Source organism: Sinocyclocheilus anshuiensis, unplaced genomic scaffold (assembly GCF_001515605.1).
Source record: "Sinocyclocheilus anshuiensis isolate Anshui unplaced genomic scaffold, SAMN03320099.WGS_v1.1 scaffold274, whole genome shotgun sequence".
NCBI classification, from domain to species: domain Eukaryota; kingdom Metazoa; phylum Chordata; class Actinopteri; order Cypriniformes; family Cyprinidae; genus Sinocyclocheilus; species Sinocyclocheilus anshuiensis.
Genome location: NW_015547698.1, coordinates 1,172,319 through 1,195,269, shown reverse-complemented (window position 1 = coordinate 1,195,269; position 22,951 = coordinate 1,172,319). Strand labels below are relative to the sequence as shown.

At 38.3% G+C, this 22,951-nt stretch overlaps 2 protein-coding genes and 1 long non-coding RNA gene across 3 annotated transcripts in view; 2 read left to right on the top strand and 1 right to left on the bottom strand.

Annotated features, from left to right (window-relative positions):
* The window catches only part of LOC107703694 (CMRF35-like molecule 1), an 8,864-nt gene extending 3,708 nt beyond the window's left edge, over positions 1 to 5,156 (bottom strand). The window contains exons 1-6 of the mRNA XM_016506412.1: positions 5,136 to 5,156; positions 4,684 to 4,840; positions 4,478 to 4,606; positions 4,316 to 4,387; positions 3,925 to 4,029; positions 3,809 to 3,846 (exon numbers count right to left, since the gene is read on the bottom strand). Coding sequence (XP_016361898.1) covers positions 3,809 to 3,846; positions 3,925 to 4,029; positions 4,316 to 4,387; positions 4,478 to 4,606; positions 4,684 to 4,840; positions 5,136 to 5,156 — 522 coding nt within the window. The remainder of the gene's footprint in view (positions 1 to 3,808; positions 3,847 to 3,924; positions 4,030 to 4,315; positions 4,388 to 4,477; positions 4,607 to 4,683; positions 4,841 to 5,135) is intronic.
* A 2,551-nt stretch (positions 5,157 to 7,707) lies between these two features.
* Positions 7,708 to 15,002, top strand: LOC107703693 (adhesion G protein-coupled receptor E3-like). The gene is made up of 11 exons (XM_016506410.1): positions 7,708 to 7,755; positions 10,722 to 10,911; positions 12,718 to 12,837; positions 12,977 to 13,158; positions 13,256 to 13,417; positions 13,492 to 13,698; positions 13,776 to 14,008; positions 14,204 to 14,270; positions 14,351 to 14,442; positions 14,592 to 14,754; positions 14,922 to 15,002. The coding sequence occupies exons 1-11, from the start codon at positions 7,708 to 7,710 to the stop codon at positions 14,979 to 14,981; spliced, it is 1,524 nt and encodes a 507-aa protein (XP_016361896.1). The 3' UTR covers positions 14,982 to 15,002.
* A 656-nt stretch (positions 15,003 to 15,658) lies between these two features.
* Positions 15,659 to 16,066, top strand: LOC107703781 (uncharacterized). Its single transcript, XR_001635859.1, has 2 exons — positions 15,659 to 15,818; positions 15,986 to 16,066. It is a non-coding gene; the product is annotated as an uncharacterized LOC107703781 (long non-coding RNA).
* The last annotated feature ends 6,885 nt before the right edge of the window (positions 16,067 to 22,951 follow it).

Genomic DNA, 22,951 nt, shown 5'->3' with positions numbered 1-22,951 from the left:
ACACCAAATACACCAAATAATGTTCTTTTTAGCAACATCATATGACCCCTTTAAGAGTTTTCCAAGCATCTGCTCACAGATACCCGGAAGTTCAGATGGGAGAGGCAAGCTCAAATACAACCCTCTAAGGTGAGGGGAGGACCTGAACTTTCGTGAAGGCCGCTGAGCGCACCTTTGCCTCCCTGAACTTCTCGACCACCGTCTCAACGGAGGTACCGAAAATACGGAAGGCGAAACCGGCTCATCGAGAAGAAAGCCCCTCTCTTTTTTCCATGGGAAGGCTCAGCCTCAGCTTCTTTGCCCTCCTCAGACATTTCCTGCTTTGGCTGGACTGAACCCAGCAGAGTACTGGCCGCTGGATCAGAAAATGTTAATGAAATAACATCATCCTCCAGTGGCTCACTCACGTCCACAGCCGACGATCGCGAGAGGGAAAACCCCTCTTTAAACTCATTGGACAGATCCACCTGCGATCCCCACGAGCTCATTCTCCTCCGTGCCTCAGCAGCGGCGGGTCCTAAATCGCGGGAAGCAGATGACTGCCCCTCTTTCCTCGAAAAGAGAGACAAACGAGAGTGGAGCTTTTTCCTTGCAAAAAAACGCTTGCAGTGCACGCCGATTGTCCCCTCGGAGACATCGCGTGCGTGCTCTTCGCCCGAACAAATAACGCATAGATCGTGTGTCATCAGACGTTAAACAACATCAACATGGATGCACACATCCTCTAAACGCTTTGCTAGTGCTCGCCATAATTATATGAATAGAGATTTCCACAGAAATGCACACTTCAAACAAAACAGTCAATGAAGACGAAGAAGAGGATGATGTGTTCTCCCGGCGCCTATTTATACTATAGTCGCACCGGTAGTGATGTCATGGCTGTCGCCGGCCAACGTCGAGTTGGTGTTTTTTCAATGTATGCTTCAGACACGGGTCACGACGAGGCGTTCCCCATAGCGACCCCTAGAGAACGCAGTTTGAAGTTCCCATGAAAGGGAACTAACTATTCATGCTTTACATAGATATACTGTATATTAAACAGCAGATATGGTTTGATTGGATATGATTTATTGCATTTTGCCTTGTTGACAGACAAGTGATGCCAAGTCTGCAACAAGTAGATTTGCTCTCTAGTCTTTGCACATTAGAAACCAGCTCCGACTATTCACAGATGCTTTGAGAGTCTAATTACCACTTCGTCGGTTTCTCACACTTGTTGCATGTCTAGCTGTTACCCATATACACAGAGATCAGTTTTGTGTTATAAAGTTCAGAATCTTTGCTGAAACACTGGTGACAGATCAGTATTTTAAGTCGGAGCATTCATATCAATATAATAAACATCTTTTACATGCACTTCAAAAGTTTGATTTCAGTCAAACTAAAGTCCAATTTTTGGACAAACAGACCAGTATAATGTGATTCATCCAGCATTAAGTTGTTTTGCAACAAGTATTTAAACCAAGAAATGTGCATGAAAACGTACTGGTTTGAGCATACTGTAAAATGAAAGTTAAAGTTATAAAAAACCTGACCTGACAGAAAGAAAACAATAAAAATAAAAACAAAAGGTAAAGGTGATTTAACTATTAAATAAACCTAGGACTATGCATGTAAACGTATTTGACTTTCATTCTACAGTGTGATCAGACCAGTAATTTGCACAACAAAGTATGAAACAAACACAGACCTGACAGAAAGATCCAGATCCACAACACGTGGAAGGTCTTCATCTTCATCAATACTCTTTTGAGCCTTCAGTCAGTTTAGAACTTTGAAGTTCAGCTGATTCTGTATTTGGTATCCCTCAAATACTGTCTGCTAAAAATGCAAGCGTTGTTTTAATACAAAGGAAGTCAGCATTGTTAAACGTGTATGATGATGATAGTGTCAAACTAATCACCCCATCTTTAATATACTGTAGATGACTTCCTCTTGTTTTAACACTTCATGTGTAGACATGCTAACCATTTCACACTGATCTGAGGTAAGTGTTGGTGCTTTCGTTCATGATTGGAATGAGTCTTTGCACATTAAGCAATCTGATCCTAAATCGGTGTGAAATGTTTTCTCAGTGTAACAGTGTACATGCTAAGTAAAATCCTTACTGCTAAAATAAGATACTGAGACATTCAACAGTCTGACAGCCAACAAATATATTTACACAATGAAAAACAAAAAAACAAACAAAAAGAAAAAACAGGTTCAGACATGAGGCCTTATACTTACACCAAACACACAGTTTGTAGTTCACAGTATTGTTTGAAGCATGTAAAAGTGTAACTTTTGGAAAATGCACATTGTCATAGGTTACTGTGTCTTCTGACCTTACTTGGTCCACAACCGTGAGCATGTATGCTAATGGCTGCATATGTAAATGACTGTTGTATAAGTGCTGCGGTTCATGTGCCTATTAAATTGTAGTTGGGTCTCTGTGATCTCCTTGTAATCACCAGCAGTCTGTTGAGCCAGTCATGATTTATTATAATGTGAACAAAGAAACAAACTGACTACCTTTATTTTATGTAAAATCACAAGTCAATTCACTATATAAGAGGATTTATGCCCATAAATAACGTGCTACACAAATAGTCCACTAGAGGACAGTCTCTCTCTCTCTCGCTCTCTCTCTCCCTCTCTGGTTCACCAGAGCTTCACAGGTTGCCACTGGAGTCCTCTTCCACTCCTCCATGACGACATCACGGAGCTGGTGCATGTTAGAGACCTTGCGCTCCTCCACCTTCCGTGTAAATATATAAATAAATAAATCCAATTGAGGTGTGAGTTTATGCATCATATATTTGAAAGAACCAACAACAACTTCAAATGCTTTGTAACCACGAGTATAGACCGTTCAGTTGAGCCTCGCACCTACTGCAGCTCTGGGGGATCTTAGGATGAACATAAATCGACCGGAACTATCCGTTTTACATGGTTTTTGGTACAGTAGTTTATTTTGTCCACTCATAAACTCTAGTTTTGCACGGACAGAATAGTGCAGACAGCATACATAGTGCTTTTATTAAGCAGAATGATGTGTATTAATGTTTTAATACACAAGCAATTGAACGTTTGAGATCATTAAAAACGTATGCAGTGAAATCTATAAAATGCTGGTGTGACTTCCTGGTCTCTTCCTGGACAAATGGGATATGGCACCATACAGTTTCTTGGTAATGTTACTTTTGACCTCTGTTATTGTCTCAGCAGTAACTTTGTAATTCTCAAACACCCTCTTTTAGTCGTGGAGCTGCCGTATTTCACCTCAATTATACATAATGATTTATTTGCACGGTTTTACAAAATACTGTTGCTTAAAGGTGTATTGTAAAAAAAATCATTTAAAACAGACAAATGAAGCCAAGCACATACTAATACTAATGTTTTAAACTGCAAAAAGAAGTTATGCACTTTTTTTAATTTTTATTCTGGGCACATTAGAGGCATTCTTCGACCTTTACGAGAGGCTAATGGCCATTTCCTCTGCTTCTCACACTTGTGTGTGTGTATGTGCTGTACATGTGGAAGAATTGACAATAAAGCAGACTTGAACTTGAACTTGAATATTGGGACAATTAATTAATAAATGTGCTTTTTGTTAACTATTTGTTTGCTAGAAGACGTCATTCACAGTAGATTTCATCTATATATTTTTGAATAGAATGCTGTGTATGCTCAGATGTGAGCATTTTTTTTAGTTCTGTATACTTTTCAAAGAATCAAATAAGCCAAATAAAAAAAAACAAAACTTGTAAATTCACATACTTTAAAGAGTTATAATACGTAGTAAGTGTTCTGTGTTTCTTACCTCAGTGGTATATGTGGTGCCTTGGATTTCAGCATCAACTTAAATTGGAAACACATTTATTTGACATTTTGTAGGCTATATTGTAATAATAATAAAAAAATTGCATTTGCACTTACCACTGGAACTGTGTGAGATTTTCTTGTGATTATTCCATATACAGAGAACCGCCCCAAATATAATCACCATCACAGTCAGACCGACGGCTGTGAACATCAGAGGACCTAAAACATACAGAGACAGGGGAAACATGACAGACTGTCTATGATGTTCATCATGGTTGTCAAAACAGTCACATTAACAGTTGCACATTGCAGTAATATCTCAATAGTTATCTCCTTAAATGAAAAACAGAATGAAAGCATCCTTAAAGAATGTGGTTTAGATAAAATGTTTTTTTTTTGCCTGACAGTTTTTTTTTTTAATGTTGTATTACATGCAAAGAGATGGCAGCTGGTGTTTGTTCATTTTGTTTTGTGGTGTGCAGAGAAATAATAATGAACTGTATACCTGAGGAGAGTGAAGATTGTGCACCGTTCTCATTAAATGCTTGTCTGGATGAAAGAACAGGACCTTTAAATCCTTTAAATGTAAAAGAGGAACAACATCATCCCATAATTTGTTTAGATGCATAGATAAATGCACATAATATCTCGATTAGCTCAGTGTTACCTGTTGATGAAGATGAGGCTGTGATGTCACCAGATGCTGAAGATGTAGAGAATGAACTTTTTGTTATGGGGGATTGAGAACTTGCTGCTGGTTTAGGAGTTGTGGGTCTGTTTGTGTTTGTGTCTGAGTCTATAATAGTAATTAACATGCAGATGAGTATTTTACACTTCCTTAAATCTACACCAAATACTATGCATCATTCTTACCTTTAGATACTCTCAGTCTGACTTTCTGATATGAGTCAAAACCAAATCTCTCCACTCCGCACCAGTAAATCCCAGAGTCTGACTCCTGTAGATCAGTGATGTTCACAGTGAAGGTTCCTTCTCCAGAATCCTTCAGTGTGTATCTTCCTCTAGGTGACTGGTCAGATTTCACTAAAATAGCTTTACTCTCTGTACATGGAGCTCTGCAGAAATACTTTATATTGGTTGAAGCCCAGCCGTGGGAACATGTAACTGTGACAGTTTTTCCACTGTGTCCATGTATCTCAGTTCCATCTGTGGCCAAAATCCCAATTCCTGCTGAATGAAATAAACAACAATGTATATAATACAGAAGGGCCATTTCAGTTGTTTTAAGAATATATTTTTAGATAAGTGTGTAGTTATACATAACATGGCAGCTTGTGTGTGCTAATCTAAAGGTGATCACACACCGCAGAGCCACGCCGCGCCATGTCTAGGACAACTCATGTATATCGCACACCGTACGCATTGCATTCAATTCAAGAAAGCAGTTCAAAACAGTTAATCTAATCACCAAACAGGCAAAAGTTCACTTCAAGAATGAACAAAATGCATGGCAAAAAATAAATAGTGAAGAAAATATAAAAAATAAGGCAACTTGATGCAGTAAGACTTTTGAGTTGTCTCAACAATTGCTTTTTAGTTCTTCTCAGTAAAGATACTTATTGTTGTCACAGCAACATAAAGAACAATTACTGTCGTTGAGGTAATATTTTGTTTCCTGGATGAAAAAAAAAAAAGATTTTGTGAAAAGTCACCACATTATCACTTTTTATGTGTATTTACGAATGACAAACATGGATTATTTCTTTATCCGTTTATTTCAGCTGTAAGCACGTAAGCAAATTGTAACAATTGTATCAAGAAAGTAGTGAAAAGTTATAGAAACCTTACTGAATTTAGACTAATATGTAGACAAGATTTGGAACAATCACCCTACATAACAAAGATATCCAGGATAAAGATATAAGTGGTGGAACATACTCTAGGCCTCAATACTTGACACACAAACCTCAAGAACGGCGGCAATCAACAAATGTAAAAAGAAACTCTTTACATCACAACACAACCAACAATAATGACAAAAAAACTACAAAAAAGTTTAAATGAAGTCAGCAAACAGCAAAACAACCCTGTAACCTCATTTATTCATGCTGCAATGCATGCTGGGAACACACAAAGCCTTAACATTTCAGCAATATGAAATTCTTTGTTCAGACAACAGTGTTTGACTAGTTGGGACAACATTTGGGATAATTCTGTTGGCCTGACAAGGCTTTTTATGTAGTTTCAAGAAAACTGCATTTGAGACTCAAAAGGTTTTGTAAACTGGAAAATATGCAGTCGCTTTTTTTACAGTATGGCATCGATGAGTTTGAAGTTCGGTGTGTGACAAAATGGAGCAAACTCTATAGCTCTCTATATAAAACATACACTAAAAAATGCTGGGTTAAATACAAACCAGTGCTGGGTAAAATAGGGACAAACCCAGCAATTGGGCTGTTTTGACCCAGCGGTTGGGTTAAATGTTTAACCCAACCTTCTGGGTAGTAACCCAACCGCTGGGTCAAAACAACCCAATTGCTGGGTTTGTCCCTATTTTACCCAGCACTGGTTTGTATTTAACCCAGCATTTTTTAGTGTATGTTTTATATAGAGAGCTATAGAGTTTGCTCCATTTTGTCACACACCGAACTTGTTACTACCCAGAAGGTTGGGTTAAACATTTAACCCAACCGCTGGGTCAAAACAGCCCAATTGCTGGGTTTGTCCCTATTTTACCCAGCACTGGGTTGTATTTAACCCAGCATTTTTTAGAGTGTACAGACTTTATTCAAGCCCCAGAAAGACAAATGCCTTGCTGAAAGATGCACAATACAATCTTCCAGCTTAGGAAATCATTATGTACATCAACAATAATTTTGGATAAATATAATGTAATTTTATGGAAAACTATGTGAGTGGCACGGCAGGATTTTGAACAGCGTCGCCGCAGACAGTCGCGAGTGGCGCCGCCGGTGTGCATACACTCATAGAAAACAATGTGTTCGATTTTAAAGACGCTGCTTATCCCGTCCGGTGTGTGACCAACTTAACAGTCTGCTGGGATAGTGTTCTGTCAATATTATAGTTGTTACCGTCACATTTTATGGTTTTCTGTATTGCAGTTTTTGTCTACTTGTTGACTGTCTAGTTTTGCACAGACGGAATATGAGGACAGCATGCACAGTATAGCACCTATTATTAAGCAAAATCATGTATATCAAAATACTTAAGCAATTGAAAGTTTGAGTACATCAGTGAAATTGAAATATGAGCATAATCAAATTTGATGAGACTAGCTGCACCATGTTATACTCTAGTTACTCCCCATGTTACACTCTTCCTCTTCCTGGACTTAAGAGAAATGGCACCATACATTTGCTTAGTAATGTTGTATTGTGACAAACTATGACCTCTGTTTGTTGTTGTCTCAGCAGCAAATATGTAATTCTCAAAAACATACAGAATGATTCTCTTAGACTGTGCAGAGACAGTTTGTCTGCTCAAATTTTGGCAACAGATTGTAGCAGTAGCTGTAAATCTGATTTAGGTTGCATCAACATGACTTTTGGTTCCCTCTGTTTACATGTTCAGAATGATCCGCTTCATCTCATGATTCATTTGGCACATGTACATGTCATGAGGAGGAAACTGGTTGCTTATTGACTTCTTTAATTGAACACTGATGAGGCATAACAAAGACCATCAATCCAGTAACTGATCATTTTTAAGTAGAGGAATAAATGCATCCTGAAGACAAGTTACTAAACATGACAAAACAGCAATGTAAATGCAGAGAGAACTCACCAGACAGACAAATCCAGATCACAAAATTATAGAAGAACTTCATTGTTAATGTGTAAACCTTGTTATATTCCACTGTAGACCACTTTGCATCAGTGCTTCCTAGTTCTTATTCACTACTTGCCTTGAGCCTCAATGGCTCTTACTGGTGTGCAAAGCCTTTGTCACATTGAGGAACTCAAAGTTAAAAATGCTTTTCTCAATATTTACAGCAAAACACCCATACATATATATTTGCACAGCATCTACTTCCTTTAACATATGATGTATGTAGACAAGCCTTTTCTCACATATCTGAGATCTGTGTCTGTGCTTCCTGTGACAATTGCTTGCGAATGAGATGTGACCTGAGCTGTCCGATTCTAGATCAGTGAGAAATAGTGGGATGTGCATTGATGTCACAGAGTCTGTAGACCACAGATGAGAACAAGCTTAGAAAGAGTACAAATAACTTGTGATTTTAGCATGCTTGCAAATTAATAGCTACACCATCTGCCTGCAAAGAGCATCTTTCTCGACAGCCATTCAGAAATACCAGCATGTTAGCTAAATGTTTTACAAGCAACATTTAAATAGTTAATATTTCATGTTATTATAGTAGATGTTTTGGAGGTTCATAAAAGTGAGAAATGGACTTCTGCTTTTCCCTGTCTGTTGCATTTGACAACACAGCTCGGGTCACAAGGATTTGAATTCTTGCGACGCCATCATGTTCTCATTTCTTGCAGCTCTATAGCCATAAGTTACATGGCATTTAGGTTCACGTGGTTGACTGGTAATGACGTGAGCTGTGCGTCATGCTTAGAAACTTAAATTTGCATGTGTGTGGTCAAAGGCCTTGCGCATTTTAGATAAACCTAATGACCACATCCTCAGATCTGAGAACAGTTTATGGTGATTGTCAGTTGCAACTCTGAAGTTGCTTCTAGATCAGTCTGAAAGCGAGGCTTTTACTGGGTGGCTTTCCTGCCAAGCGCAAACACTACAGATCAGTAATGCTTCTCAAATCATTCACAGCATGGCCTGCCGGTACAATAGTGAAACTCACAGGCCCCTAACATAACAGTTTTGTGATCAGGTCACAGTCAAATAGTCCTTCACCACATTAAAAACCCAAAATGCATTGTAGTTAGACACTGAAACGGCATTCAGAGGAGGTCAATCAGTCTTTCTCTTCTTGCGCAAGTCAGGAAACAGTCTAGATAGGCCAAGAGAAATTAATACACTCAAAACAGTAAATGCATTTTTAAATCACCAGCTCTTGCTTTCCTTTTATTTAATTGAATGAGAAGTGTTACTCTAGTTGCATTTTCCAACTTGTTGTCAAACAAGACAAGCCTTTATTGGCATGTAAAGAATGCTCGACATGTTCCTGAAGTTATGTAAATGATGTTTGGTAGAAGCACAGTGGTAAAAAGCCACTGTTTTGTTTATGTAAGTTTGGGTTTTATAGAGGACAAAATGCAAGTGCATCTTCCTAGGAGTTTGTAGATGTGTTTAGCTTGCTAAACAGCAGTTAATTTGCTATACAGCAGTGGACGGAGGACGGTGGACGGTGGACACTGGTTTCTTTTTAAAGAATCGCCAATGCAAAGCAAAATGAACATCATCCTTCATTTGACTGGTAAGTAATCTCTCCTGCCTCATGTTACTATACTAATCCTAAACATAGATGTTCATGTAAGAATATCTGCCTGATGAGGGCTTGTGAGAACATGCAAAATGAGCAAAACTTGTCTGAGCTGATAGCCTTGTTACGCTTTGAGCGAATCAAATTGGAGTCCCCGGTTGTGCTCCGAATAAAAACACCATTTTTTATTATTATTTTTTATTTTTGTACATGAGAATAATGGTTAGTTATTGTAGAAATTAATTGGCAGGTGTAACAAAACAACTCATGACATAGTCTTGTGCACTTTAGCAAGAATTAGCTTTTTTTTTGTTCTCTATGAACTTTCCAGTAGTAAATTTTACTGCACTGTAAAAAATGTTATGTAATTTTATCTGTGAAATATTGTAAAAACGCTATGGAAAAAACTGTTAATAGGTTATCAGTAAGTTCCTGTACTATATACAGGGGGAAACTGTATAAGATCTAACCAGTCATTTCATGTAATTTTACAGTAAAATACTATTAATTTTACAGATTTTACAGAGTGTAGTAATTCTCTAGTGATCAAAGACATACTGTGATGTAGAAGTGATTATACAATAACTGATGGATTTATCTCTAGTGCTGCTGCTGCTGATTATCATAAGTAATGTAGCCATCGACAAATCACAAGGACACCAGTACTGTTCTCCTCTGGCGAACACAAGCTACTGCGCAAATTCTTCCAGTTACGTGGACTGTCATGGACAAAATGTCTCTTGCAAGGCCTATTCCTGCATCCCTCAGAGTCCCGGCTGCTCCTGCATGATCGGATCCTACGACTGCAGCAGCAACTGCAGCTATGAAGCTTCTCCAGATCTCTGTATTTGCAGTGCAGATACTTGCCTCTGCCTGAACGGTGTGTACAGTACTGTCCTCAAATGCTGCCCTTGTGTGTCATATGCCGTTTTTATTCAAGATTTATCCCAATTCTTTCCTTCCAGATACGATGAATACTTCAAACAGCATAAGTGGGAATGTGGGAATGAGTTTCTACAAGATTATTGTTACTCTATAAATGTTATAAAATCATTATTAAAAAAGTATTGATTTCTCTTTTATCCTTTTTTTTTTTAATTCAATTAAATTAAATTCTATTTTTATTTATCTGGAGCAGCTCACTGCAGAAAACATAGTGAATTTTGTTGACCAGATCGCAAATATGGCAGGTCTGATGTAAAAACCCCCCCCCCCCCCAGTTTGAATTGTTTATTTTTCTATCATAATAGTTGTTTCTTTAATGTTTTCTTTTATATTTTATTTCACTAATTAAGATTTTTTTTTTAAATGCATCGTCTCAAAATACTTGAGTTATAACTTCAAATCATTATTTAAATGAAAATATTTTACACAAACATTAAGTAGTTTAACACTGTAACAAAGTTACGGTTTGCGGTTTGTCATTGTATTTTGAGAATGACCCATAGATTCGATATTACCCTTTTGTCATAGAAATCATTTGCATTCTACAGAAGTCTCTCTTTTGGTATTTGATTAGGTGGCAGAAAACTATTTGAAGCTTGTTGATGCCACCCAGGTAAAGGTTTCAGAGTTGGTCGGCGCTGAAGATAAAAGTAACTTGGTGTCATATGGAAACACTTATCTGAAGGCCTTTGAGAGCCTGGTGTCTGCACTAGTGACACCAACAGAAACTCACAACTGGCTGAATATTAGTCTCAACAATACAGGTAAAAGGCCTTGTTTGTATTTGTGTTTTTGACATGTTCTGGGATCAGTCACACTGTGAGTCATAGTCAAATAAGTTCTTCTAAAGATTTTTTAAAAATGTTTTTCTTTAGTAAGCATTGTCCAAAAGGGGATTTTGCTGGGATGCTGTAGAACACTATTTTTGGCTTCCTAAAAAAACCTTTAATTGAACAATTTGTTCTAGGGTTAGGAACATTTTCCCCACTTTAAAGAACCTATTGTGGAATGGAAAGGTTAAAAGGATTTTGAAGGTTTTTAATGGAAGCTTTGATGCCAATAAAGAACTCTTTCTTTTTTAAAAATGTTCTTTGTGAAATAGGGCTGGGCGATACATCAAATATCAGCAGCATCTTTACTGACGATATAAAATTAGGGAATATTGTGTATAATGTGATACTGTTAAAAATGTAGCTTATAAAGACAGTAGCCAATTTCACTCATGTCTCACAACTGTGACAGCTGATAGGCACTGCTTTCAAAAGGCCCTGTGTGCATATGTGTGAACGCTTCGTGAAGAGCATCTGACACGTGCACACGCACAGAAAGCCGCTTCAGAGTTCTCTTTAGCATTTCAACAGACAAAAACACACAAAATTGTCAAAATGCCCATTTTCATCGAGTGACCTCGTAACCACTGTCTTAACCGAGTGTAAAGACCCTAAAAAACATGTATTCAGTTTATAGTTTATGCATATACTGTACATTTCATAGTTTATGTGAAGATTGTTTTAAGTTCACTTAAATTAAAAGTTGTTATTTTTCAAAGCCTGTTAAATATTAAAATAATGGGTGTCAATTATACTGCAATGTTGAATGCCTATAATTAATGGCTTAAATTGAAGGAAAAACGCACACTGTAAAATCTAATTAGTTGGGCTTACTTAAAAAAAGCATGCAAACCGATTGCCTTGAAAAAACTAAGTAAAGTGAAATAGGAATAGTATGTTGTACTGACAAATGCTTAGTTAGTATAGTTTACTTACACGAGAGTTCTAGTAACTAAAAAAGAACTGTAGGGGGTACTTGATCCTTTCATGTAGGTTTACTCATGACTTAGTATAGCTACTCACTGACTCCCAGAATGCATTGTGGCATGAATAAATTATACAGTTGCTTTGTTTTACAGTTGTTGATTTTATTTGACAATTTTATTTGCTGTCTTGTGTCAGTAGTAGCACATCAAAAAGAGCAAATAAAATGGTTATTGTTACAAGTAATGAAAATAAATGAAACTGAACTGTTACCATTGTTGTGATTCGCGTGCTGAATGTTTAAGTCTGTGTGTGACTTTAGCATATTATCACACATTATTTAAGGATTATATAAACCCAAATAAAAGCATATCATGGTATTTATGAAAAATTAAATTTGATATTTGAATATTTGACTTGAATATTTTAAGTAAGTGTCACTCAAAGCAGTAAGTAAATTGTTTTAGTTGCCTTGAAAGTAGCTGTAACTTAATCAAACCTAGTAAGTATAACAACTAAGTAAAGGTAACTAAATCTAAGTAAGGTAAACTATTGGATTTTACAGTGCATTTAATAGAGACATCAGTAGTTGTATTGGTGTCAATCACACTGGCCTTCATTAATAGGACTACTTAGTAAATTAAAGATTAAAGAAAAGCACTGTTTGAAGGGTTACCTGATTCAAACGGCATCAGAGAACTTCAAAACCATCAAACCCAACAATATAAATAGTGATTACAATCACTGGGCTTTCATAAAAAAGATAAATATTGTTAATAATTTACTATAGCATAGTCTTGTTTTGTGCTTAATCAGAGGTTGAAGTCTTCATGGTTGGACCACAGGTCACCATAGAGAAAATCCCTCGACTCGGCACGACAAATTCTTCTGTGGACATCGATCTCATAGGGATCGCCAAGAACAACAATGAAACAAGTATGTGAAATGTTATAGTGTGATTAAAAAAAAAAAATCTAAAATAAAAATTGACAATATATCTGCTAAACCACATTTACTTATTTTCTTTATTGTTGTTGTTTTAACATAGTATTGCTTTTCTGTTTCTGTCTCACAGGATCAGCTGCTGTGGCTTTCATGAGCTACAACACGATGGAGAATCTACTGAAGCCAGACTTCTTCAACACATCAAAAGACACGGTTAAAACCATGATGTCCACTGTGATCTCAGCTACTCTTCCCAAAACCACCAACACTGAACTCACCAAACCAGTCAACTTCACCCTCAAACACATCAGAGTGAGAGACTGAAATGTGCTTTTGTTTTATCAGAGCACTGATGAACATCTGAAAACATCTAATATTGTGTTTTAATATTTTCTTCTTGTTTTTGCAGGAGTTTGATCCCAGCGGTTCCCTGTTCTGTGTGTACTGGAATATCAGCGAGTGGATTGTAGATGGTTGTTCTGTTTTAAAGACCAACAGCAGCTACACTGTGTGTTCCTGTGATCATCTGTCCACATTCGCTCTCATCATGCAAACCAGCCACCCACCAGAGGTACAGAACATTTCCAGTGAACACTGCAGAACAGCACAGATTTGGCACTCATGAACTCTGACATGTTTTCTCAGAGCGACCCACTGCTGGATCTGTTGAATTTGGTGTGTGTGATTGTGGGGCTGGTGTTCTTCACTTTGGCCCTGTTGACCTTTGCCCTTTGTCAGTGGAGTCCTGGAGTGAATAATGTGGCTCGAATCAACATCTGCATCAGTCTTCTGTTGGCTCACCTTCTGTTTCTGCTCACACAGCAGTTCCTGAGCCTCATACGGCGTCAGCAGGTGAGAATGATGAAGGAGCCCTACAGCTCAGAACAGCCTCACTGAGAATCATCATAACCGTCTCTCATGGTCTCCAGGTGCTGTGTGCCGTGATCTCAGGCCTTCTGCACTTCTTCTTTCTCTCTGGCTTTGTGTGGATGTTCATTGAAGCTGTGCTGCTCTTCATCTGTGTGAAGAACCTATCACAGATCAGCTCCAAAAAGAGGGAGGTGCTTAGCAGTGGATTCCTGTGTGTGATTGGATATGTGGTTGCTCTGGTTGTGGTGTGTGTGTCTGTCGGTCTGGTTCCTGAAGGCTACGGCAGCGAACAGTGAGTTGTTGTTGTTTTTAAGGTCATTTGTTTAGAAGGAAGTAAAGCGCTTAGAACAGTTTTCTGCTATCTGATGAAACACATTTTTTGACACAGGCTATATTAAAGGCATGCTAAAGGCAAATCTGATTTCAACAGTCAACATATGAAATAGCATTATTTGATTAATTCAGTTATTTGTTTTCCTCTAAACAGTTGCTGGCTTAAACATGATAAAGGTTTTATCTGGAGTTTTCTGGGTCCTGTTTGTGTCATACTAGCAGTAAGTTATAAATATTAACATTTTTCACATGGGCTGTTGAAGCCAAAAAAATAATTGGATAATTTCTTCTTTTTCTGCAGTTAAACACAATTTTCTTCATCAAGATCGTCATCACTCTGAACTCAACTCTCAAAAAACTGAATGCTGAAGTTTCACAGATGAAACAAACCAAGTAACAAACATTATGATCAAAACACTCTATAAATAAAGAACATATAGTCAATGAAGACACATTAACTTTCTTTCTTTCTTTCTTTCTTTCTTTCTTTCTTTCTCTCTCTCTCTCTCTCTTTCTTTCTTTCTTTCTTTCTCTCTTTGCAGGATCATGGTGTTTAAAACACTGGCTCAGTGTGTGGTTCTTGGTTGCTCCTGGATTCTGGGTTTCTTCACTAATGGCAGTAAGGTGCTGGAGATCCTCTTCCTGATCTTGAACTCCCAGCAGGGAACCTTCATCTTCCTGATCTACTGTGTCTTCAATAATGAGGTCAGACTTTTTTCTATCCATACTCTATGAACAAACCAATAAACCTCCAGACACAGTGGCAGTACAGTAGTTTCTTACCTGTTTATTATAAACAAACTCCATTCTGGTTCATGAGTTTCAGAGGTTAAATGAAGTCACTCAGCTCCTCTCGTCTCATTCTTGTCCAGGTCAGGCAGCAGTACAGGAAGTTCTTCAGATGTCTTTGCTGTGGACGCAAACAACACTGAGGAGTACAGCATCAGGTTCAGTAATAGATACTGCTCAAGTTCCATTATAATGCATGTGATGTCATTCTTACAGTACAATTTACTGTTTAGTAATTTGGGTTTTGACCAGGCCAGGACTCCTTCTTTAAGTCCTTAAGCATTTTTAAGGATGTATAAATCTTAATGAATTACTCCAGATCACTTGTAGATCAACACCAGTTTCAGATGTCATATTTTTGGTTCATTCTTACAGTAAAATACAGAATCAATGTTTTAGATGTTAACTAGTTTCAGCTCCTTTCTGTAGATGGTAATGTTACAAAACTTTTGATATTACAGTTGTAAATAGTATTGATGTAGAACATATAAATCGTTTTTAAACACACAAGATTTTCTTGGTGGTGGGAGAAAAGCATATTTTTACAGAATCCACAAAATGTTCCGATAAATGCTGGCAAACTAAAATACCCTCCTGAAAACTATTTCATGTGTGCATGGTGAAGGGAAATAACATGACTTTACACTTTACAGTTTAAGTAAACATTTTACATATATTTTAAATATGAGGCTTGTGTCAAATAGTTAATACATTTATTAATCTTGCACACTTATATTTTTGTTTGCTTTCTTTCTTTCTTTCTTTCTTTCTCTCTCTCTCTCTCTCTTTCTTTCTTTCTTTCTTTCTCTCTTTGCAGGATCATGGTGTTTAAAACACTGGCTCAGTGTGTGGTTCTTGGTTGCTCCTGGATTCTGGGTTTCTTCACTAATGGCAGTAAGGTGCTGGAGATCCTCTTCCTGATCTTGAACTCCCAGCAGGGAACCTTCATCTTCCTGATCTACTGTGTCTTCAATAATGAGGTCAGACTTTTTTCTATCCATACTCTATGAACAAACCAATAAACCTCCAGACACAGTGGCAGTACAGTAGTTTCTTACCTGTTTATTATAAACAAACTCCATTCTGGTTCATGAGTTTCAGAGGTTAAATGAAGTCACTCAGCTCCTCTCGTCTCATTCTTGTCCAGGTCAGGCAGCAGTACAGGAAGTTCTTCAGATGTCTTTGCTGTGGACGCAAACAACACTGAGGAGTACAGCATCAGGTTCAGTAATAGATACTGCTCAAGTTCCATTATAATGCATGTGATGTCATTCTTACAGTACAATTTACTGTTTAGTAATTTGGGTTTTGACCAGGCCAGGACTCCTTCTTTAAGTCCTTAAGCATTTTTAAGGATGTATAAATCTTAATGAATTACTCCAGATCACTTGTAGATCAACACCAGTTTCAGATGTCATATTTTTGGTTCATTCTTACAGTAAAATACAGAATCAATGTTTTAGATGTTAACTAGTTTCAGCTCCTTTCTGTAGATGGTAATGTTACAAAACTTTTGATATTACAGTTGTAAATAGTATTGATGTAGAACATATAAATCGTTTTTAAACACACAAGATTTTCTTGGTGGTGGGAGAAAAGCATATTTTTACAGAATCCACAAAATGTTCCGATAAATGCTGGCAAACTAAAATACCCTCCTGAAAACTATTTCATGTGTGCATGGTGAAGGGAAATAACATGACTTTACACTTTACAGTTTAAGTAAACATTTTACATATATTTTAAATATGAGGCTTGTGTCAAATAGTTAATACATTTATTAATCTTGCACACTTATATTTTTGTTTGTGGTTAGAATATTTTTATTATTTTTTATTATTATATTTTTATTAATACTTTTTATATATTCATATGGCAAGATATATTTTCAGAATGGAGTGTCAAAGCTTTTATAGGTGTAGTGGATTTACCTTTATAAATAAACTATTAAAGTAAAGGAACAGCTGATGTGTCAGATTTAAAGTGAATCTGTATTGTCATATGGCTTGTATTTTTGTAATAAAAGATGTGAATGATGATTGATATTTGCTTTCACTCAGGTTTTCATTATTTAAATGATTTTTTTTTGTTACAAAGTTTTGTCTTAATAAACAGTGTCATATAATAATTGTATTTGTGAACATGTTTTTTTTTCCACATTCCCCAGAAGACTAAAAAAGCTCCATATATTTAGACTGATTCTAATTTGAGAGGAATATCCTAGTTTGAAATATGAAATTCTATCTTCTGCAATATAACTTTTTAAAGTGTAGCTGTCATATGCAGTTTTGGTTTCACTTTGTTTCATGGATTTCTAGTTTGTCTTTGTTTTTTGTGCTTCATTGGTTGTCATGATTATTCATTGATTTCACACACCTGTTTATTAGGTCTCTGTATATTCAATTCATTGCCTGGTGTTGTTTGTGTCTTGCACAGTTTCATTGACACATGTATGTGGATATCTCTTATTTATTTTGGTTTAATAAAGTTAGACTCCTGTATTTTTGGTATGCCTGGTCTCTCGGTCCATTGGACTCCAACTGCGTCTCCACATCTCCCAGCATCACTGCCATCGGTTGGGCTCAGAACTTTGCCATGGCTCCTTCCTCCATGGGTTTTGCTGTGGGTCACCATCCTCCTGGCTGTCTTTTGTGTTGCTCTGGGTTGTCTTCTGCTGCCAGCTCCTCCGTGGCTCCTTCCAGCCAAGGTGAGTATTTTTCTTTTCTTTAAAGATTGGTTCTCATTGACCTAAAAACCGCTATGACGTGACATGGTCCCTTGTGTTGTTTCCTGATATAGCGGAAAGCTCTAGTAATACAAGTAATACATCGATCAAAACTGTAAAGAGTATTTGTGAACATCCATTAATAACAAAATGTTGCAAAGCTCTTTTGTAAAATAATGAAAACAAATAGGATCCCTACCAATATCCAACAACTACCAAATTGTCCCTAACAATAATTGTGATCAAACAATTAAATATATGTATATGTTTTTGTAATTTTGGATGCATCTGAAGTATGTCATACCATTGATATTACCTAAGAAGTTAAAGTAGCCTAAATTCGCTACAAAATCCGGTTACTTGCGTAACCTCGGTGCCCTACGTAAGGGAATGAGCTTTGCATTAGCGTTTTGATGCTAGGGGAAACTCCTGTTTACTCTGTTACTGATGCCTGATTTGTTTGTGTATGTTTGTGTAGCTGTGTATGTTTGTGTATGTTTGTTTAGCTGCACAAACCAATGGGGCTCTAGCCCGCCAGAAGGGGAGGAGCCGACTGCTACATGAGTCTGCTCAGAGCGCCATTTCATCAGAAACTTTCGACTGAAGCGACAGTCATCAATTCGCATGCAGCCTTATAGCATGGCAACTTACGCAACGCTCGTTCCCTTATCTCAGGGAACCGAGGTTACCCAAGTAACTGGAGTGTTCCCTATCGAATGGTCTCTCCCATTGCGTCAGCTTTTTGACACTAGGGGAACGCATCCAATAGCGCCGTGCTATAAGCAGGTGCAGAATGAAGCCACTCTGCAAGCTCAGCCCGTTAGCTCTCGACTGAGGGCTCCGGTAAGCATAAGCATAAGCATAAGCATAAGCATGTAGTGAGACCCGAGCCACAAGGCTGAAGGCTACATAACATGGCCTTATCCACTTGCAAAGGGGATTAGGCAGAATTAAGCAGACAAAATCCGTGCCTGCATGGCAGGGAACGTCCAATTTATAAAATCTAGCAAAGGTAGACTGCAACGACCAGCCGGCGGCCACACAAATCTCACCAATGGAAATCCTGCTAGACCACGACCAAGAGGAGGCCATCCCTCAAGTGGAGTGGGCCCTTATCCCTAGAGGGCACTGCGAGCCTGTTGATGTGTAAGCCAAGGCTATAGCATCTACTATCCAGCGAGACAGGCAGCCCTTAAGAGCGGCCTCCAAAGCAAACAAAGTGCTTCTCTGAGTGTCTGAAGAGGCCAGAGCACTTTACATACACCCTCAGAGCCCGAACTGGGCAGAGTGGATTGGGATCCTACTCTCCATCTGCAGCAGGGAGTGCTAGAAGGGTGTAACAAAGTTCGTAGCTACGGGAAGGAGGAGGCAGGAACTGGCGAATATTTAAACACAAAACTTTAATAATCGAATAAACAAACACAAAGCGAAAGTAAAGCGGCAGCCCCTCATGGATGACTGCCACATAAAATGTATAAAACAACAACATAAATAGTCAAGGCCTGGTCCTCTCTCATCCTTCACTGTCATCCCTCCTCCTTTTAACCTTCCGGAGCTCCTCCGTGGGACTCGAGACGAGTGAGTGGTGCAGGTGTCACTCATTATCATTTACTCCACCAGCCCCGCCCCACTTGTCACAAAGAGTAATAACTTGAGCTCTAAATGGAGTCTCGGTTTGGAGATGACTCGACAGTCGTTAGGCCCAAACTCAAGAAGACAGGAAGCACTAACTGACAGTGCTAACCGATGCTAAAGCCAAAAGGAGGGCGGTCTTAAGCGACATGGGCCACAAGTCGGCCGACTGGAGCAGCTCAAAGGGAGGGCCCGTAGGGCTCTGAGAACTATAGACAAGTTCCAAGTCAGCACAGTGTGAGAATGAGATGGGTTCAATCACCGAGCTCCCCTTCAGAAATTTAAAGACTAGGTCGTTTCTGTCGACTGATTGTCCAGCCACGAGAGAATGATTGGCCACAATGGCTGCCACATAGACTATGAGTGTGGACGGGGTGCGACCCTTATCCAACAACTCTTGTAGAAAGGTTAGCACGTGGGACACGTCACAAAAGGTCCAGGCTGCGTGCTGTGCACCAATCATTAAAGAGTGACCATTTAAGGGCATAAAAGCGTCTTGTGTCACAGGTAGCTACAAAGTGTCCCGTAGAGGGGCCAAACATAAACAAGTAAGCGCTGGACCAATCATGGACCAGGGCATCTCGCTGTCTCGAGAAATAAATTGGGCAGTGAAAGTTGTCTTCTGAGGTTAGAGGTCCACCTCTGTCCTCCGGAAGACAGACCAATCGTTTGAACCATATGAGGATGTAGTCTCTATTCTCCTGGAGATACATTGTCTCTAGACAGCATGTCTGCCCAGTGGACATTATTCATCTAAACGGCAATGACCAAGCTAAGACGAGATTCTCCACAGCCTGGTGAGAATGTGAATCAGTTCGCTCACTGCCAGCTCATAATAACCCATAGGGGAGACTTGAGAGCGAGAGGGACGGGGACGAAGGTGATCCAAGAAGGAAGCAGAGCGAGAATCATGCTCCTGTAGTGAAAGTGTGGGCGCTGCCCAGACAAGCAACACACACACTGTGCCCTTCTGCATCACGCAGGGATTCCTGAGCATGAGCCACATTTGTGGTGCGACATTTGCAACAACGTCACAGGAAATTTGCTCTTTAATGTGCTGGATGGCCACAGGGGAAGGCTTCTGGCTTCTTCCTCTGCCGGGGCTCCTTCTACGGTGGCGAGCAGCTGGCTGAGCTTCTTCCTCTATTTCGGCTTCTTGATTGCAGAGTCAGCAAAGAAATGATCTTGTCGCGGAAAGAGAAAAATTCTGATGAAATGGCGCTCTGAGCCTCATATAGCAGTCGGCTCCTCCCCTTCAGGAGTTTCCCCTAGCGTCACAACGCTGACACAATGGGAGAGACCGTTCGATAGGGAACATAATTTGTCGCACTGCAGACAAGAAGCGCAGCACCACATTGCACCCAATTCAAGACCGCAGTCCAAAACAGTAAATATAAAAGTTCACTTAAAGGGGTCATATGATGTTGCTAAAAACAGCGCCTTCACGACATGGCGACGGCAACAATACTACAGCGAGAATAAAAGTTACGCCTTCTTTCTTTGCGTGAACATTTCGGTGGCGTTATGCAAATCTTCCCACATAGTGACGTAGGTATGCGGGGGCGTGTTAGAACGAGCCGTTTTAGGTAGGTGTGGCTGACTCTTAACTTTTTAAAAGAATATCTCTTTGTATTTGAGACTTTAGTCTTTGCAACTTTACAGATCTTCTTTATGCACCAAGAGCTTGTAACACTCCAAAGAGAAAGGAAAACTTGAAATAGCATCATATGACCCCTTTAAGGAATAAACAAAGTTGCGTTGAGTTTGAAGTACAGTGTTTGAAACAGAGAAAACGGAAAGAGAAAGAGTGATCTATGGCTATTATAAAGCATACAGACAGACAGACGTGCTGAAAGATACACAATTCACAATCTTCCAGCCTAGGATTAAGTCATTATGTAGGCCTACACATTAACAATAGTTTGGGACAAATATAATGTGATTTCATGGAACATTGTCTGTGGTGCTGCAGGATTTTGAACAGCATCCTGAGTCGATGTGGACAGTCTTTATCTTTAACTTAATGTTGGTAAACTGAATGTGCAAAGCAAACTGTTAGTTTGTCCACAAGTTAGGAGTGATTGCAATGTATACTAAATATAAAGTTGTTCTGTCAATTTCTATCTTTTTGTATTAAAATTTAAATGATGATTGATTTCATGCTTGTTGTTATGTCTTAATAAACAATGTGATTTTATAAGTGCATTTGTGATTTTCTTAATTCATCAATTAAGCCATCTTAATTTTCAACACTGAAGTAAGCTGTTTTCTGTGAATGTGCGAGACATCCAGTTCATTAGCCGCTGTAGGGAAATAACGAGAATAATTATAAAGTGCAGTAAATAGTAAAACTGTTTACACTACAAACCACTGTGCTCATAATTAAGATAATACATTAAATTAATATGGTAAGACACAAGTTTGCAATATTAAGCAGCAAAACGAGCTGTTTTGTACAGCTAAAAAAAGCTGGAATAGTGGATGAGACCGGAAGCCTCGCAACATAAAATTTACAAATGTTCACGCTCGCTCTTACGGGAAAAAATAAGGTGGATAATAGACTGACTTTAATTTGAGAAGAATCCTAGTTAGAAATATGAAAAATTAAATCAAACCATCTTCTGCAATATATCTGTAAGAAGGGAATGTTCTGATTATTAATGACTGGTCGTGTCAAACTAAGAAAAAACCTAATGCTCAATTAAAAGCAGCTGCCAATGTGGGTTAAAACTGACAAACACTGATAGGAAATTACACTTGTGACATTGTGTGGAAGGTCTGACAACACTTCCAAGAAACTGGAATTTAAATTTGGAATTAAATTTGTATCTGAATTTGAATTTGAAAACAGACATGGGATCAAATATCCTTACCAGCATGATGGGCTGATAACATCTCTGTAAACATCTGAACACAACAGTGGTTTTTAGTTAGCAGTCAGTCTTGTCGGTGAGGATCACTGTGTCAGCTTACATCAGGTAAGATCTTATTTCTGCTTATAATGATCCTCAACAGTCTATTTAAGTCAAACATGTATTGATGTGTGATCATGTGTGTAGTTACAGTTGTGCAATTATAGTTGATTTGTGTGTAGTTATAATTAAGTAATTTGGGCTTTGTCCAGGTCAGGACTTCTGGACTTCTTCTCAGTCCTTTGACATTAAGGATGTATAAATCTTTTTGAATTACTCCAGATCACTTGTAGATCTACACCAGTTTTTAGGTGTGATGCTTTTGGGAAACAGTTTGTGATTCTAAAGATGATTCTTATACAGTGGTGAAAAGAAAGGATAAAAGAAGCCCTCCCTTTCCAAATATTATGTCAGTCTGTCAGTTATCATTCTCTCCATTAACTTCCATCAGGGGGTTTCAAAGTGTGAGGCGGAGGGTGGTAAAAATTATAATTAATTTAACTGAGTTATAATAAAATGAGTTTATTAAATAAAATTTATTTTAATTTATTTTAATTTTTTATTATAGTTAAATGTTTTTGTTTAAACAATACTGAAAATAATAAGACAATAATAAGATAAAAAATTTTCACCCAGAAGGCCATAGCTGTGAATTCGCTGCTGTTTGGCAAGCCTGCCATTACAGGTATATGCCTATTAATACAATGGGGCGCTTTCTGAGACCCCCCGATTCAAAGCCTTCAACTTCAGAGCTTAAACCCAAAAGATGACGATATGATGATCAGTATTTGAGTTTTGGATTTATGTGGACAGGACCAGCTGATGAACCACAACCTTTATGTGT

What these genes read in the sequence shown, in the direction of transcription:
- LOC107703693 (XM_016506410.1), top strand. Translation starts at nt 7,708, where the DNA reads ATGGCTCTTACTGGTGTGCAAAGCCTTTGTCACATTGAGGAACTCAAA. An exon ending in GCCTCATACGGCGTCAGCAG is followed by an intron (nt 13,699 to 13,775) that starts GTGAGAATGATG and finishes CATGGTCTCCAG; the next exon opens with GTGCTGTGTGCCGTGATCTC. An exon ending in ACTGTGTCTTCAATAATGAG is followed by an intron (nt 14,755 to 14,921) that starts GTCAGACTTTTT and finishes ATTCTTGTCCAG; the next exon opens with GTCAGGCAGCAGTACAGGAA.